Below are 18,382 nucleotides of genomic sequence, written 5' to 3'. Positions count from 1 at the left end.
TTTCATTCCACGAAGCTATTCCTAGAATCATAATGAACTTGTTTGCGAATAGATACTTCAGGATCAGATCATCGAGACGAACGAAGAAATCGTTTCAGAAAAAGCAAGAAGTAATTAAATATCAAAACAGCGGATAATAGTATATAATAATGGAAAAAAAACAAACGAAAAGAATACGATACTATTGTTCGAGATATAATTCAAAACGTATTTGATTACTCATTTTTTGTTTTAATTTGTAGCTTCGTTGTTCTTTTTTCCTTTATTTAATCTTCGTTTATCCAATCGACAAAACTCTCGGCTGGTAATATAGATATCTGTTTCGCTACTAAAGGCCGGTCGAACGTGAGACGTCGACGTCAGTGCAGTGCTGTGTTCCTATCTTTGCCACGCGTTGTGCAGTAATATTTACCTAGGAACAATACGAAAAATACTCGAGGTATTTAATCGATACTTAATTATCTAATCATCTCCGTAGCGGGTGAGAACAGCGTTATTCTCGTAGATTTTCATATAATTTCCACACAAGCAGGTAACGTACGTGCATGCAAAAATGATGCAACGTTTGTTGTGCTGATAGAAACATACACATGGCTCTTACGTACGAACGAACGACTCGAGCATACTGTAAGAATGTTAAAAAACAAATAACTGGAAATTGTTAAAGCTAGCAATCTATAAATAACTCGCTCTCCTTCTAAAGTAAGGTTAAGATCTGGTGTGCATCTTGCATTTGGTTCGAGAATCTAGTGCTACGTGGCAGCACTGTACAATACACCTAAAGCTCGAAGCACCCCCAATCCAGCCGATTCGGTACTAAATATTGGCGCCTCTTTCGAATTTCAAATTTCGAAATTTATATCACGTACGTTTTATTCGATTCGTTTTAACTCGAGAAACTATCGCCTTTAATAAAGTATTGTTATATTTCTATCGAGGTAAAGGTAGAGGAGGTAGAAGAAGCGATCGATAAAGCGGAGGCAACGATGGCGAGACAATGTCGTAAAAGCAGAGGCGACGGTGATACCACGGCGCCAGAGCGGCTGTTGAGTAGCATCGCGGGCGGGTCCTTTCTTCTCTTCCATTATCGTAATCTGCAAATTTCGTGGGTACCGTGATGAAGAACGGTTGGAGGTGGCGCGGTTTCGAGTTAAACTGTTCGAGAGAGTAGATAGTTTCGGGGATAGACGGAGAGGAAGAGGAAAGCCAGTCGGGATGGCTGATCGTGTGAAAAGGAACGAGAAACGAAGGGTAGAGAGAGGGATCCGAAAGACGAGACAGAGGAAGAGGAATCGCAAAGTCGGTGGCGGATTGGCGGCCTAAGGCGCGGTTGCAGATTCCCGGCGTGATGCCGGTGATTCGCGGCTTTGGTGCCCAGTAATCGTCGGTCCCCTTACCCGACGTATTCCTCCTCCCTCGCATCTTTGCTCGGGAGAATCCACCTCGTCCCTTCTTCTTTCTCGTCGAATTCGCTTCTCCGCACTTTCGTTCGCCTCCCTTTGCTTCCCTTGGCCTTCCCCGGGTCTCTCCCTTCGCCTCCCGTAGGCGTCTCGTACCTGTTTCATCCTTTTGATATGGCGCGGGCCCCGTTGTACAGCGAGCGAAGGATGAAAAGAAAGAAGGGGGGCAATCTTGCGGTAAATACAGCAATCGCTTGATGTGCCGTCCGCATTAATATAATTAGTCACCCCGAGCGCTCGAAAGCGACCCGATGTTTGAGAAGCCGACTCTCTCGACTCTGCTCTCTCGCTTCATTCTACTCCGCTCTGTCCGCCGTGCCTTGATTCTGTTCGAAGTATCAAGAGGCCGGGGGGCACTGCGTGCATAGGTAGGTGAAACATGGTGGACTGTTAAAGATTCCGAGGGTTGGAGGAACAAGGGCGTGGCCCATGTTGGATCATTTTCATTTCTGTCCATGCAAACTGATATATCACCCCTCCCCCTCTCTCCCTATAAATATGCAGACGCGGTCATTTTTGCATGCTGCTTTAGTACGTAGACAAAGACGAATCGGTAAACCTGGCCATTGCGAAGCGAATAGTGTCGCTGTGGAAATGAATGGAACTTCTCGAATCGAACCGAACCTTCGACAAACGTGTTACAAGATTTGATTCTAATCAGTGTTGGATTCTTGAAATCGCGATACGGTTTCATATGAATGTGTGCAATGACGATAGATTTATATTTCTGTCATAGAATGGCGCCAAAGAAAATCGAAGAACCTGAAAGGAAGCCGCTTATTGGCCGCGTAGGTACCAATTTGAAAGTTGGTATAGTAGGCATACCTAACGTAGGAAAATCAACCTTCTTCAACGTTCTCACGAAAAGCCAGGCTGCTGCTGAGAACTTTCCCTTCTGCACCATCGATCCCAATGAAAATAAGTATTCATATTTTTTTCTTACGCATGTTTATTATAGACTGCGGACTTCTGTGCAAATTTGTATTTCTGCGAGTAAAGAACAAAAAGAAAGTAAAGAAATGGAACTTGGCTGGAGACTCGTTTCGCTTACTAAAAGTTACGACGAGCACTTCGCTTTGGAAACTTTCTGTATACTTCTATATTATATTAACTTTACCTTTAAATTTCATCTATGTTTGCATATACATTCGCAGTCTAATAATCATAATAGCGATATCGTGTTGTACGTCATAGAAAATATTTTCTACAGCACATGATATAATCGAATTGAAATTTCATTCAATTTTTACTATACAAAGCAACATTTTTTAGATGCTCCGACCTAATAACGTTAATCGTACTTCGCGTCTGCCACTGCAAATATTTAACCTGATATTAAATCGCATGTCGTTTGTTTGCAACTCTGTGTAAAAGATTTATATAGTAACCTAAAAATGAGATATATCCAACGATGTGTGATAAAACATCGCGTCCCAAGATAAAAGAAGAGCACGAAGACGAGCACGAGAAGTTTTACGCAGATGCATCGTTTATTATAAAAAAGAGTTTCTTCCGATTCATCAAAGGATATCCTCGCCAGAAGTATTCTCCTTCCTGGCCCGAAGCTCATCAATGTGTGTATCCAAAAGCTAACTCTTATTACGTCTTCCACGAAGATACAAATCCATTTACTAGATTTCCCGCCAAATGCGAGTCGAGAGAGTATGGAAACGTCCGAGCACACTTTGAACCCTCTCAGGAACCTCACGAGATTCGCGATCCCTATGACGAAACCGAAGCGAGAAACAAATATCTGGCAAGCGAACCAACTTGTTTCGTCGTTCTGGGCAAACCTGACTTGAACACTACGAAACTTGCGACTATGATCGCGGACTCTTGGAATTGCGTGTTGATTTCTCCGTTATCGCTTATGCAACAGGAGATCCAGCAAAACAGCGAAAAAGGTAAATTCATGGCAGACGTGTTGAAAACAGGTGAATGTTTAGGTCCAGAAATTATCATGAATTTGATAGCGAGTCGTCTTAATAAAAGGGACGTGTTTCACAAAGGGTACGTTGTAGAAGGATTGCCGTTAATTCCAAACGAGACACTCGATTATTCTTCTTACCCAAATATTTCCACCGAGAAGCTGGATCCAGAAAATGACGAGAACTTTATGAAGATTTTTAACACGTCGGTTCCTAGAACCTGCGATACAGCGAACGAAGAAGCGATCAAACATCACGATGTGTCGGATAATAGCAAAGATATTTCGACTTCTCGCGATCAAAAGGTAGAGAATCAAGCATGTGTCGTACTGGAAAATCCACGTTACGAAGATTTTATTTCAAGTCAGATCGAAGATATTTTCGCAACGTGGCCCATAAAACCATCGATAATCGTTTACGTAATGTGTCCTGACGCGGATGCGACGATAAAGCGTGCACATTTTCGTATAGATCCGACAACTGGTCGCACCGTAGACACGAGTTTCGCTGGTATGAGCAGACATATTGAGATGTTATTTTCTCATAACAAAATGCAGAATAACATGAACGTTTCCTTTGAATTGTATCAAGAGTTGACGAAGGAAGAACGAGTTTTAGACGAGAACCAGGGGAAATACTTACTGAAACGACCTTCTGACGAAAGATCCAACGTGGAATCGCAATGTGCAATGTACAAACGCGTGGCACTGCCTACGATCGAGAAATGGATCTTGCTATACAACCCACAGAACATAATTCGCGTGGATGGTCGTACACCTGTATCGCTAATGTTTCAAATTTTTATCTCACGGCTACGCACATTGCCAGTGCCGCGTGTAATTCTTCCGCGAAGATTCGCGAATCACGCTGCGTTAGAATTCGAGGGTGAATCGCCAATGATACCCGTAACTGGCGACGAATTCGAAGATAAGTCGAACGAAGAAGCGTTTCAAGATCTGAGAAACAGAGAAACCGTTTCGCCTCTATTCCCTTGGAGACTGTCGTCCTGGAATTTTCTTTGTCCCGTCGAATTAACAAAGGGAAGGACCGTGGAAGGATTAGCGAAACACACCGTTCGATTTATGAACAAAGTCTTCTTTCTTTCGTCGAACGAGGCTGCTGATTTATTTATCGAAAATCCAAGAACTTTTATTTCTCCTTTGTCTCCGCGACCGACTTGTAAAATCGTAGTATTTGGACCTGACTATTCTGGCAAATCTGATCTCTGCGACGAATTGGCACGAGTGTTAAGAGGTACGATAATAAACGCGAAGGAAATTGGAAAATATTCGGCGAACGTTAACTCGTATATTTATTCGTCGGATCATGCGATTGTGGAAGCTATACAGAGCGTGCCGAGAGAAGAAATCGATATTGAAATATGGAGAGACGGAGGTTACATCGTAGATGGTATGTATCCCAATATCGATTCTTGGAAAACAATCGTGGAAGATTCGGAGATTATCTTCGAGGATGCGATTCTTTTGTTCGACGATGATCCTTACGATTATTTGATATCAAAATGGCGCAAAATTCGTGGCATCGAAAAGGATGGGCAATTCGAGGAAAGCTTCGAAGACCTTGGAGATGAAGAGGGCGAGGAAGAGGCGCAAGGTCTGGTCGAATATATTAGACACATTCAGAGGTTTGAATCGGATTGGGAAGCGATAAGAGAAAGAGCGATGGATACTTGCAGAAATCTTATTACCTGCGATGTTGGTAAAATCACCGATATCTCGAAATACGTTATGGATCGAATTAAGGATCGTTATATGGATAAGGCAAGAGTTATGACTGACGAGGAGAAGGAAAGAGAAAGAGATCTTGCAGAATATATCGGCATGACCGATGACACGGAAAATATCGAGGAAGAAGAAGAAGAAGAAAAGGAAGGTGAAAGAGAAACGGCGGAATTACCTTCTAAGGAAGATAATCGTCGCTTTGGAGACACTAATTACTACTGTCCAGTGGCGTTATTAAGATATAATATATTTTGGAGAGGCAAAGAAGAGTTCAGCGCTATTTTTATGGATAAGATATATCATCTATCTAGTCTCACAGCTCTCGAGGAATTTTTACGTGGCCCGCAAAAATTAGGTCTTCCATTGAAAAGGCCTTTATCTTTAATTCCACCCCTTCGTATGAGTATCGTTGGTCCATCAGGAAGTGGGAAAAGCACGTTGTCAGACGCGATATCTCGAGAATACGGTCTGCTTCATATAGATTACTTTAATTGTTTCACTACGTACATGGGATCCCGTGGAATGCGACCATTATCCCACAGAGATGTTCTTGTTTTATCAAACGAACTTCCCGATGAGGTAGAATTGCCAGCAGATCTGAGCGACGAGAGATACAACAGCGACTCTAATACAATTCTGACATTTATTCGAAGTTATTGGAGAGACGGCAGTGTGCTTCTTCCTGAAAGAATGCACGACGAATGTTTAACGCGATTTTTCAAAGGACTTTACAGCGAACCCGGTGCCGTGTTCGATCAGTTTCCAAGCTGTCCGCAAGACGTAGAAACTGCTATAAGAGAGTACACGGTGCCCGAGATAATAATAGAACTTCGTTGCGGTAGAGAGACGGTATCGGACAGAGTAATGCCGAAATTACTCGCATCGTGGGAACAGAATTTGGAAGAGAAGAAACGCATCGAACAATTACGATACGCTACACAGCTTGAAGATTATCGAAGAGATCGAGATATTTGGGTGAAAAGAATGCTGCATGAGATGATCGGTCAACGATATATCGGGGAAGAAGAAGATAACGCGGAGCACGAATACAAGGACGAAGACGACATACTCATGGAGGAATACATGCTGAGCGATGACACGGATTTGGAAGAAATGGAAGTGAGAAGGTTTGAGTTAGAAGAAACGTGGTATCGAGAGAATCCTGAGCCTGTGCTATTCACCGACTGGGAAGATTTTGAAACAGCGAGACGAAGAATCGAGCAAGAATTTTTCAGCAAGTACGAAACTGATTCTCAAAAGATAGCTGCTATTCGCAGCCTTCTAGAAAATGAATCGATACCGTATATCGTAGTGGATGCCGAAGCAGATGTAAAAAACGTTTTACTGCGAATTATGAGAATTCTCGAGCCCTACGTTCGTCGAGATATTTCTATCCTGGAGAAGATCTATACCATCGATCTTGAAACAGCCGACACTCTGCTTGATTGCGGCTATTATCTTTTAAGTTCCTTTGGACGCTGGTGTCCTGTGCAGTTGCGTCAAAATAACGTTCCTCTGCAAATGTTCCTGCCACTGGAATCTGTGCAGGAGATTTATCCCGTCATACACAGACAATTCGTCTACTTCTTCGGCGGCAAAGACGCGCAGACCGCATTTTTAGAGAGTCCGTTCGAGTATCTCGAACGAGATTCTTGCGCACCTATTATTCCATTCCGGCTCTCTATCATTGGCCCACCGAAATCCGGGAAAACGACTCTTGCACAACGATTTGCCAACAAATATGGCGTAAAAGTGATAACGCGAGGAGCCGCTCTACGTTACATCGTCAAATATTTTCCTTGGACAGAGTGGGCGCAATTGACGGAATCTTCTCTTCGTGCAGGTCGAACGGTTCCAACGGAATGCGTAAACCGTGCCGTTGAAATGTATTCCATCGATCCTAATGTGATTTCTCAAGGTTTCGTGCTCGATGGTTTTCCCTTAAACCGCAAAGAATACGAGCAACTGACGTTTCTAGGTCTTCAACCAATGATCACTCTCGACCTGAAAGCGAATCTAGCTTTTTGTCTCGACCGTTTGTCTCGCGCATCCGACGATCGAACGATAAAACCACCTACCTTCTCGAATAGCTTTTTATCTCATCGCTATGCCGTTTGGGAAGTCGATCAGGGACACTTTCGAACTTGGTTAAAAAGTTTCACCCAGAACGTAATAGAATTAGACGCGACTAAATGTATGTGGTATGTGTGGAGCCAAGCTGATCGACGCGTATGTTCCAGATACACGATCATCAGATCCTACTTTCGTGAAAGTGACTACGATAAAATTCACAGCTTGAAATATATGAGCGTCTCGCCGTACGAATTTAGGAGACGACAAAGCCGGTTCGAGTCCTATTGTCCTCTTTGCTTGTACTACGAGAACACGATGAAGACATCGGGACCTCCGGATCATCGAGGCACGATTCAGTTTAGGGAACACTTCTACTGGATTTGTTCGCAACATATCAATGAATTTATTCAACACCCGCACAAATATCTTCCACCGGCGAACAATGCGTATCCACCGGAAGATCGTCCGCGAATTTTAACCGAAACGATCGACTTGGAACATTCGTGTTGGGCCAAACGTTTGCAAGTCAGAGGATTTTGCTTAGTAACGTACTTCGATGGATTACCAAGTCGAAAACTTGTACCTGGAAAAATAGTTACAGCAGTTTTGTACAAAGACAATTTATACCTGTTCTGTACGGAAGATTGTCGCGATAAATTTTTAGCGCAACCCGATAAATACGCGAACGTTCAAATGAAATTTTTATATACGATGCCAACGATCGACGTAAAATCTCTGCCAAATGTTGGTTTCTTGGAACAAACGGTTTCCAAGTTAATAATCAAAGCTGTAAACGAAATCAGCGTAGATCGGCCGAAATTACCAGGTTTATCGCCTTCGGCTACCGCCGCCGTTTACATCGGTGTATACTTAAAGGCTCGTAACACATGTTGCGGCTTAAAAGAAACTGAGTTGTACAAAACAATTAGCAGAAGAATGTACAGTCGTGAAATGATCATCAAAGTAGCGACCCGAACGATGAAGAAAAGGATAAACCCTTTCATACATGCACCTGTATATAAAGATCGGGCTAATCCTACTCACAGATACACTCGACAATCGTCTATGTTATCTCGCATATATGTACCTAAGTCTACTTCAATTACGTTTCGTCGAACATCACCGACACAAATTTTAGCCGATCCCGACGATAAAAAATCGACAATAATAACAAACACATTGTGAATAGATAATTTGTCCTATTATTTTCTATTACAGATTTTATCGAATCCCGACGACGAATAAATTAGATATTTTGTACTTTAATCGTGTCTAAATGTTATTATAAAACTTTATATCTCAGTGTAATAAACACTTTGTAAATAGACAATAAACAACGTATACATAATCTACTGTCTGACTAGAATTTCTTTTTCCAATATCCTATTATTTTTTTATTCCCCATGTGAATATATGACGCGTGTTATTTATTAAGAAAAATTGGCCGTATTTGTCGTCTAACTAGATTTTATCTTTCAGCACGTCGCGTACCCGTTCCTGACGCAAGATTCGATTACCTGTGCGAATATTTTAAGCCAGCTAGGTACGTATCAAACCAGCTACTACATACCGGTGAAAATATTGTTCGATCGTAACGACAAATAACTGATACGCGTTATTGTATTATCGAACAAAAGTGACGAGTCTACCAGAAAATGTGCTCTCGCAATGGGAAACGAGTTGGAATAACCATTGACATTTCCATACTCCTTTGCTTTTATTTTCACAAGGCAGGGATAGGGAGGAGAGAAAGCGGTACGTGATCTGCAATGCAGATTCGACAAAATTCGTCTACGCGACGTATAACTCACGTTGAATACCAGCCGACTTCACGTACGTTTTTCTTTTACTCGCTCGTGGCATACTATTATTTAAGATAACATTTCGTAAGATATTTCTAAAACTTAGATTTATATGCGATATTGACTGGATTATTTTGCGTTAGAAAGATCAATGTATGCCCTCCGGGGGGAGGCTAGAAAAGATTAATTAAAATTTCACGTGACACTCGAAACTAATCAAACGCGATGAAAGTTCCACCGAAACACATGGAAACCGCTATACGTGCTGTGGTATGCATCAACTTGTCGATGAAAGCCGTGTTTACCGTGCCTCGCGTTATCACGCTGGCTCGTTCACACGACGAGATTGAATGTACAGAGCAGCAGGAAGATTGGAAAGCAAAGCGTATGTTCGGTCCACGGTAAAATATTCTTCGACGCTGTTGTCGCTGGTAAACAGTTAAACTTAACCATGGCAGAGCGCAAAAGAGAAAGAGAGAGAGAGAGAGAGAGAGAGGGAGCGGCATAGAATCGATGAACTTCAAAGTATAGCGAAGTAACGAAAAATTATCGAGTGAAAGACGAATCGAGTTTGCTTTGCGACACGTGCTTTCCTCGGAATTCAACTAATTTGAAGAGATTAAAACTCGCTACCGTGTTAGATCAAAGAGCGTGTCTTGCATCCTGGTCACCCTGGCACCCAACTCCGAAACACTGTCGCCAACGGCCAACGACACTGCAAAGTCCGAATGGCTGTCACGTGTCAGATGATTCAACGATCCCTAATGAAAGCCACCTAACATGGCACTCCCCTTCTTGCTCATTTTACTAACGCCTCTCTTCAAAGGCTAATTGTTTAATGATGCTACTTGCATTAGCATTTAAATACAGCTCGTTGTCACTGCGACGCCCTCCTTTAAATTCTAGGCGCGTGCATGTTACAGTGTAAATACATCATCAGTCGTATTCTATTCGTACTTACAAGAAAAAGTCGCGAATGCTCCCGGCTTCGATTTGGATGAAACTTTGTAGGAAGGAGGAACAGCCGAATATAGTAGATATATCTATATATATATATATATGTATATCTTTTAGCCGCGGTGACTCAGGTTCGAAGGCTGAAACCACCCTCCGAAGTTCGAACTCTTAAGAGCAACAGAGCTCGCGACTTTTGCTTCTTGAACGAATCGAGAATCGCGATGAGACGCGTCCTTATTTACGGTTTCAGCAAAGTTCCAGCTTTCTTAAATGTCGTGGACATCGCTGGCTTGGTCAAAGGTGCCGCGGAAGGACAAGGCCTGGGAAACAATTTCTTATCGCACATCAACGCTTGCGATGGGATTTTTCATCTTTGCCGTAAGTCCAGCATAAACATTCGATTCGATACGAAGCTCTTTATATAGGAGCAAGCGACGACGTTGCTGTCCCAGATGAACAATAACTGATAAAATCGATTACGTTAAAGGGAAGGTAGCGTTGCCGATGAGATCGAGAGATTAGTTTATCATCGTGTTTGCTCCTTCCGTGCATTGCACATGCAATCATGGACACGAGTTTATCTTGCAACACGCACGAGTAGCTTATAGACGTAAGAGTACTATACCGTTATAGCTTTCGTTAACAGTTTTCATAGAACTGCATCGATTCTAGAAAATAAATTTGCCAAACTAAGCGGATTAATATCGTATCTTATTCGTAGGAGCGTTCGACGACGACGACGTTACTCACGTGGAAGGAGACGTGAATCCCGTGAGAGATCTCGAGATAATTAGCGAGGAATTACGGTTGAAAGATATCGAGTTTTTAAATGGTCATCTGGAGAAGCTGGAGAAGCTCGTTGTCCGAGGAAACGACAAGAAACTAAAGCCTGAATACGTAAGTAGTAATTTATGTTTGAAGATTTGATGCGTTTTAACGTCGTTAACCCTGCACATCGAAAGAAATACATTAGGACGTTTAAAGAAACTCGTTCTCTTTTGACGTTCGGATTGAGAAACGAAAGAAATCATTGTAAATGTAGGCATATCGTAGAGCCTGAACGAAATTACCGAGGAAATTAAGAGAGCGCGGTCGGTACACTACTTCCTAGAACGAATCAATCGAATTACCCTCTTTCCGTGGATTGACCCACGGCAATTTCCGATCTCTCCCCTCGTTCTAGACTTTGCAATTTGCTAAAACTTTTCGAGAGTTTCAAGCTACCTCCTCGTCTTCTCTCTCGGTCAAAGTAATAGAGAGGCGTTTCGTTAGTGTACAATCCTCTAATCACAGTTCGATCTCGGGATTATTCCACTTGGTAGCGTACTTACTTACGAACTTATTCGTCTGGCCGACTATTATCGTTAGCGGAACACTGATCTTTTTCGAATCCAGTATTTTCGCACGGTAGTGGTAAAAAATACAATCTGTTGGAGAAAGCTAACGCTTACAGATATAATCGAGTGCTTTTCTGTGCAGGATACGTTATTGAAAGTGAAAGGTATAATGGTGGATGAAAAGAGGCATATCAGGTTTGCCGACTGGAGTGCTACTGACGTAAGTTAATCGTATCGCTTTGCAAATGAAAAATTTTAATGCTATTCCAATGTTATTCTGGTCGGTCGTGTTTTTAGATCGAGGCTCTCAATAAATATTTATTCCTCACGTCAAAGCCAGTCATTTATTTAGTTAATCTGTCCGAAAAGGATTACATACGTAAGAAGAATAAATGGTATGTATATATCGTTTATTATCTGGGGTCTATATGTATATTATCGTTATTTGACGCTTTAAACAAACGACAATCGATCATTAATATATTAATTAACATACGAATTTTTCTTATGTCTTAATACTCACGTGTCAATTTCAGGTTAATCAAAATCAAAGAATGGGTTGATAAGAACGATCCAGGAGCTATTTTAATCCCATTCAGTGGAACTTTCGAAAATAAACTTTTCGATATGGATGACGCAGAACGTGCGAAATATCAAGAAGAGAACAAAGTTACGAGGTGAGTAACGGTGTCTATAATTCGTTACATAGCTCTATCTGTATCTTTTAAATGAACGCCAAACTATCTTTATACTTGCAAATGAAACGACCGCCAAAATAAGCAGTGTGTTGCGTGAATTTAAAAGAAAAGAAAAAAAGAGAGAGAGAGAGTGAGTGAAAGGAAGGGAGAAGGACGAACGTAAAAATCGTAAAATTCGTAAAACCTAATCCTCCCCTGCTTTAAAACCTAAGAAAGCCAGGTTCCCATATTTAGCTATGCACCAGGTTATCTACTAATGGTAATAACAATGGAGGGCTCGGTTTAAGCGTCTAGACTAGCCCTACTTTCATGTAGGGTGACCAATAAAAACTGCGGCATCTTTACTGTGGCGCATTATATTTTTACGAACGGCTATTCAAATTCTTGCAAAATTGCATAAAAACCCCTCCTATCCTCCCGGGCACACCGGTATAACCAGGGAGACGAGTGGAATGAGGATCAACCGGTTCAGTTGGCTAGTGGGTCATTCGCGAACAAACTCAACCCGTGTTATGCACGGTAAACTCGATCAAGTTCGCGTACGTTTTCAACATTGTTATACTGTAACGTACTGTATGTTATACCGATAAAAGTAATCGACGTACAGAACTATAATGCGTTGGATAAAGAAAAACTTTGTTCGTTATATAAATTTATGTTGCAATTATTTTGGACCGAAGGGGATTGCATAATTATAGCTAGCGTGGAAGATATAAAATCGTTACCAATGATACCTATAATCTGGCATTGATGGTTAGAAATCTAAATTCTTCGGCAAATTTTGTCGATCCCTCGAAATGATCGCATAAGGTAGGTTCTCTTGGTAATCACAGGGGACAAACGAAAGATTTCTAGATACCGCGATTTTATTTCGAGACCGCAGATAACCAAGGCGCCGAAGTAGATCTCGGACAGAGTTAGAGTGATAAAATTGCGGTATTAAGTCGTTCAGCTTTATGTGTATTCTCTGAAGTCTCGAAGTTCGTCGGGCTCACGGAACAGGATGGCTTCCCTTCTTGTACCCTGTCATTAGACGATATTCGGTTCGAGACAATCATATTCCACAGTCCTGTTTTTTGGCCACCCCTTCTTTGAACCAAGAATTCATTTTTTTCTGCTCCCCCCCCCCTCGTCTTCTTTTTTCTAATACGAGTTGAAAATTTGCTGTTTCATCTTACGAATCGTTTTTAGCGCGCTTGACAAGATTATCGTTCAAGGATACAAAGCGTTGCAATTGCAGTACTTCTTTACAGCGGGACACGATGAAGTGAAAGCATGGACGATCCAGGTAAATCAAAGTGATCCTTTTCAATGTTTTTTCATGATCTTATCCGTGAATCTTTCGTTACTTTAGAAAGGTACAAAAGCACCTCAAGCTGCTGGCAAGATTCACACAGATTTCGAGAAGGGATTCATCATGGCTGAAGTCATGAAATTCGACGATTTTAAAAACGAAGGATCGGAAGCAGCGGTAAAGGTGAGTATCGTACTGTGTGATATTTAACACCAATCGAATGCTTTTCATTGTTTTTATTTTCCAGTTGTTCTATGTAAATGTGGCTATATTAATCTTCTTTTTTTCTTTTTACTATAGGCCGCCGGAAAATATAGGCAACAAGGACGAAACTACGTCGTCGAAGACGGAGACATCGTTTTCTTCAAGTTTAACGCTGGTGCTGGATTAAAAGATGCAAAGAAAAAGTGATGGCACGTTTTACTCATGTTGTTGCTCGTTCATCTGTACATCAACATGATCGCCATGTTTTGTTGCACGCGCGATTTGCGCATGAAACGATCAAAATCGCTTTCTGATACTCCTTAATTTCATTTTTCCTTCAATTTAAGATCGTATAATATCATAGTTGGTATCGATAGTAACGTTTTTATAGCAAGATTTCGAATTGTACTCAAATAGATATTTTTATATGTTCTATTACGCTATAAAGATAAAATATCCTATGCTTATACGATCAACGTAATTTGTCAATTCAATGCTTTTTCTTTTATTTTATACAAGATCATAATGACGGTAACTTGCATTTTTAAACAACAACAAATGTAAATAGATGATAAGAGCTTGATGATATAATACGCTGCTTTTTACCACTCGGAACAACCAGTAAACCACAAAACGATCATTGTACGTTTTCTAATGTTTCTTTGTATATTTCCATATTTATTCTAAATATATTTCTTTAAAAGATAATTATCTAATACCTTCTCCCTCGAGAATAGTAAAACCGTGTTTGAAGCTTGCTTTGTACATTTAAAATATTACGATTATAAATATAACTATCTAATCCAGCTATAATATAGGTATTTTATCGGATTTTGCGTCGTACGAACTGAATATCAACGAAATATCCTCTTTATATCATGCCTAAAGGGGAAAAAAGGCTTAGATTCTTATACTTTCAATTATATGCTAATAAATGTAATTAATATCAAGTTTAAACAAATTATTATAGATTAATGTATATTACAGTAACAAAAATTACGTATTTGGAACCTCACATGACACAATTTTTGTACGTGCTGTGATTATTCCCAATCGATGATCACTGCTCAATAAAAGTTTCGATTGTTGTCTACCCTATGAGTATTATCAGAGAGAAAATTTCTACCAATGCATCGAAAGACAACGAGGATACTTTAACGTAGTTTACACGTTGAAAACAGCTATTATAGAAACATAAGTGTAACGCTGACATGGAAAACGTATAAATTATTGCTACCGTTACAATAAATTTATAATAAAAATGTAAAAATTAATAAATTATAAACTATGAAGATTGAAAAGTAGTTTCTTCTGTATATCCTATATTTTCTAGGAATTTTCACTAAGCAAGAGGAGTCGATTCTAAGCAAATGAGATGCATATCGTTCCTGTGCAGTATTCTAATTTTACAGGAACTAAAATCCTGAAAAAAATCAAGTATTTTGTTGCGCTCTGCACAATTTAAACAGTACAATGCATCTATACCATATTAAAATAACAATACATTATACCATAGTAAAAATACAAAAGGGAAAAATCCGTGATCATACCTTTCTTCCTAAAAAAATTTTTAATCAAATTTATTTCTCTATAAAATCATTATTATTGGAATATTTAATATCTTTGGTATATTTTGAAACTAAACACTTATCATCGTGTAAATTTCATGGCTTTAATCAATGTCGATCAATGTTTCGTTCAAAAGTCGATATTTTAACCATTGATAAAATTCTATCTCATCCTGAAGAAGCTTAAATAAAATATCTCTTTCTCGAGCTCTTAGCGTAAGTGTTGGATCAGAAAAATGTCTTTTTCTCGGCTCTAAATGAAACGAATCGAAACTAGATTGAATCTGAAATCTTACCGCCTAATTATACTTAATTATAATTACTTACGAATCTTTCTGTAACTACGTTTAGCACCTCGAAAGAAATATGGAAATTTGTACTCCAGTACATCTATGGATTGTTCCATGTAATTTAATATACAGACAACAGGGTACCATTCAACGATATTTGCCTTTGCTCGTTCTAACGCCCATTTGTTATTTATCTTTCTACGATTGATACGCAATGCAGGGAAATAAAAAAGTTACCATGTGCTACAAAAATGTAATACATTAAATACTCACGCGCATCGAGGATCTTGACCGCAGAACGTAGGTATGGCTCTATGAAGCATGTCACTTCGCCTTTCACGATATCTGAAAAGTAACAAATGCATCTTTAAGTATAATTAATAGTTGTGCACCAAGCACATTAGCTTATTTACATCCATAATATGCCAGTAACAATTAACAAAATACAAATAAAACGAAAAATTCTACCGAAAAGAAATTTGATTTTTACCTCCGCAAATTATGCGCACACATAGGATTTCTCACTAGGGAAATAAACGTCGGAGACTCTCTTCCGAACTTGGAGAAGTTCAGAAATCTAACATCTCCGTCGAAACTCAAAGGAATCGCTTCCTGTCTAATGATACTAGTAATTTCTTCTACTAACAGTTCCTACAAAATAGTTAACCAAAGTCATTTATAAACTGAGAAACGCTGAACAACCGGCTTCTCCTGTATCTAAGTCTAAAACTGCAAACTAAAAATGTCACGATGATTATTTACCATACTGAAAATACATCGAATCTTTTAACATTTATCAACTTTCCTATCGTATTTCGCGCAGTCGCGCCACCTCTATCTGGCTTTAGCTAGACTTGCTCCAAATAGGTATTTCCGACACGGCTACTTTAATTGGAAAGATGAAAGTGGCACAACTTCGATTGCAACACTGAAAACCGACTCTGACATGAGCGTAAAGTGCAACAACCACTACATGGTACTATGATTAAATTTTCCCAAGATTTATGCGGCCAATGAATCAGCAGCTGATTCATATTTCTTACGTTATTGTTCGGCATTCGATCTATGCAGTTGCCATTTGAAATAGTACTACCATTATTTCGCGTTATTGGACGAGCATTAATATCGAGAACGGTAATTCAAAAACTATCTTATGAACGTCGTGTACGAGATTATACCTCTTGCAGAGTTGATAGAAGCCCATGATCACCAGGTGGTAATCGTATATGTTTAAACGCATTGTAACCCTGCAGACGTTGTAGGATCAAGACTAACAATTCAGCTCCAGCATCGGGTACACGCGTCAGCATTAAAACATGCTGGTTCATTTTAGGCAAACTTCCACGAGCACCCAATTCAGCAAGAGAAGGTGTAACGTATCGATACGTCTGCACAGTAAATCATATTAGTAATCGTTGTATCATAGCGGCTGCAACAAGCTAATAGTTTAAATTAATAAATAAACTGGCAGATTGCGATGAATTTATACATGTAAATTCAAGTTTACATGAAGACGGCTAAAAGAGTAGAAGCTAGACAATGATTTGTTTTACTTAATTTTTATGCATTTTTCCATCTTTTCCCGTGAACGTATAAAAATCTCTAGTCCATTAATAAAATCAACAAAATGTGTAAAGTATTATACGTAATCAGGAAACTCTCCAATTCTCTATCATACGCAATAAACTCGTTTGTAAATCGTAAAAGGGAAAGATCGCTTTCCAATAATTACATCGTTCACAGACGCACTTTCACTGCACTACAATCTAAACGCGACCAGTATCCTATTGAAAAAAAACAATTCTCAAACAGTACCATATCAAATTGTATGAAAAGTCGAAAATATTTCATAGAAAATGAAAGATTTCACCGTATACATACTTTGAAATATCTAGTTTGCCTTCGTCTGAATCGTTTAATTGGATACAATTTACCTGACCTTTATGGACTTCCTGTTCTCCAGCGTAAGGCTTTTCTATGCTACTTCCTGTATCGTTTACAGTTTCCACTGTTGATTTCGAATTTAAAACAATGAAGAAAACTGTCAAGCAAACAGCAACACTAGTTAGCAAGCCACGATTTCGCCGCATCTCAAAACGAGACTCGACTGGTTGTGATCCTTCAAGATGACGGCTATCTTTCTTCTTCAGATACTATTTTGTTAATAATCCTGATCACGAACATCGAAAGTCTGAGTCACGAATTATCAGCGTTTGTTTCTACCAAGTAACTAAAGAGAATGTCAGTGGGTCAGAGACTTCGTACTGCTTGATCCCCACATCTTCACCTAAACTCCCACCAATAGTGGATCTCACGAAAAGCGAAACTTAGCTTTTCCAGATGCATTTATCGCGTTCACTGCATGCATAAACCGCTGTTTCCAACTAAACATCTGACAGGTTTAACCTACTCGAGATATCAACAGAATAGACCAGAGTACAGGTGTTTATTTATGCATTTTGATATCCTTATGGGCATAACGAAGGAACTGCGAGCTAAATAAAAATTCGTTTCATCCGCTAAGTATTATAGAAAGTACTTTACATTGGCTATATTATACATTTTTGGTTCTTATATGCATTAAACTTTTGTACCTTTCAATTCTCGGGAAGTGCGAAATAACAAATCATTTCCATACGACATTTAGAATATAGGTCTATTCCTGTTCAACTAGGTTGGATCCTTCGTTTCTGTTACAAATTTTGTAGTGCATCCATCGACATACATATTCATAAAGTGGGATAGCAAAAACGGTGAAAGGCAGCGCAACTCTTTCATGCTAAATGATGATTTTACTTCTTTGCTATTCGATGCTTCTATCGACCTTCGTAACGCCGTTAATGTTTGTTCGATACGCCGGCATTTGCTTAAGCAGCAAAAGAGGATGTTCGACTGAAAATTGGAAACGTTAAAATTAAACAGATTCATACGATATTCCAACGTGATACTGCCTCTCCCAGTGAAAAAAGGTAAAGTGTCTTGTCAGAGGTCAGAAAAAAGGTTTTGTTTTAACGGTAAATATAAAAAGG

The 18,382-nt window shown here is 39.7% G+C and overlaps 2 protein-coding genes across 3 annotated transcripts; one reads left to right on the top strand and one right to left on the bottom strand.

The window, feature by feature from the left end:
* Positions 1-303: 303 nt before the first annotated feature.
* On the top strand, positions 304-14,203 carry LOC100746757 (obg-like ATPase 1). 2 transcript variants are annotated; one of them, XM_003494360.3, is made up of 11 exons: positions 304-439; positions 2,197-2,378; positions 8,686-8,746; positions 10,213-10,340; positions 10,684-10,859; positions 11,442-11,519; positions 11,597-11,694; positions 11,836-11,976; positions 13,189-13,285; positions 13,352-13,474; positions 13,592-14,203. In XM_003494360.3, the coding sequence occupies exons 2-11, from the start codon at positions 2,198-2,200 to the stop codon at positions 13,700-13,702; spliced, it is 1,194 nt and encodes a 397-aa protein (XP_003494408.1). In that variant the 5' UTR covers positions 304-439; position 2,197; the 3' UTR covers positions 13,703-14,203. The 2 variants fall into 2 exon arrangements, with proteins under 2 accessions (XP_003494408.1, XP_024227764.2); XM_024371996.2 differs by lacking the exons at positions 304-439; positions 2,197-2,378 and adding an exon at positions 7,230-7,976 and having other exon boundaries at positions 8,669-8,746.
* LOC100746118 (uronyl 2-sulfotransferase-like) lies at positions 14,181-17,781 on the bottom strand. Its single transcript, XM_003494439.4, has 7 exons — positions 17,288-17,781; positions 16,532-16,741; positions 15,844-16,004; positions 15,627-15,698; positions 15,391-15,551; positions 15,046-15,316; positions 14,181-14,918 (listed from the first exon to the last, which is right to left on the bottom strand). Exons 1-6 carry the CDS (start codon positions 17,441-17,443, stop codon positions 15,168-15,170), a joined length of 909 nt encoding a protein of 302 aa, XP_003494487.1. The 5' UTR covers positions 17,444-17,781; the 3' UTR covers positions 14,181-14,918; positions 15,046-15,167.
* Positions 17,782-18,382: the final 601 nt, after the last annotated feature.

Source organism: Bombus impatiens, unplaced genomic scaffold, assembly GCF_000188095.3.
Source record: "Bombus impatiens unplaced genomic scaffold, BIMP_2.2 scf_2222, whole genome shotgun sequence".
Classification (NCBI taxonomy): Eukaryota; Metazoa; Arthropoda; class Insecta; order Hymenoptera; family Apidae; genus Bombus; species Bombus impatiens.
This window is presented reverse-complemented; position numbering and strand designations above follow the sequence as displayed.

Coding starts and splice junctions, on each gene's coding strand:
- LOC100746757 (XM_024371996.2), top strand. CDS start 7,327: ATGTGGTATGTGTGGAGCCAAGCTGATCGACGCGTATGTTCCAGATAC. Junction 11,977..13,188: donor GAAGAGAACAAAGTTACGAG/GTGAGTAACGGT, acceptor AATCGTTTTTAG/CGCGCTTGACAAGATTATCG. Junction 13,286..13,351: donor TGAAAGCATGGACGATCCAG/GTAAATCAAAGT, acceptor TCGTTACTTTAG/AAAGGTACAAAAGCACCTCA.
- LOC100746118 (XM_003494439.4), bottom strand. CDS start 17,443: ATGCGGCGAAATCGTGGCTTGCTAACTAGTGTTGCTGTTTGCTTGACA. Junction 16,742..17,287: donor AGGAAGTCCATAAAGGTCAG/GTAAATTGTATC, acceptor TTTACTGTGCAG/ACGTATCGATACGTTACACC. Junction 15,699..15,843: donor TGTGCGCATAATTTGCGGAG/GTAAAAATCAAA, acceptor GTTACTTTTCAG/ATATCGTGAAAGGCGAAGTG.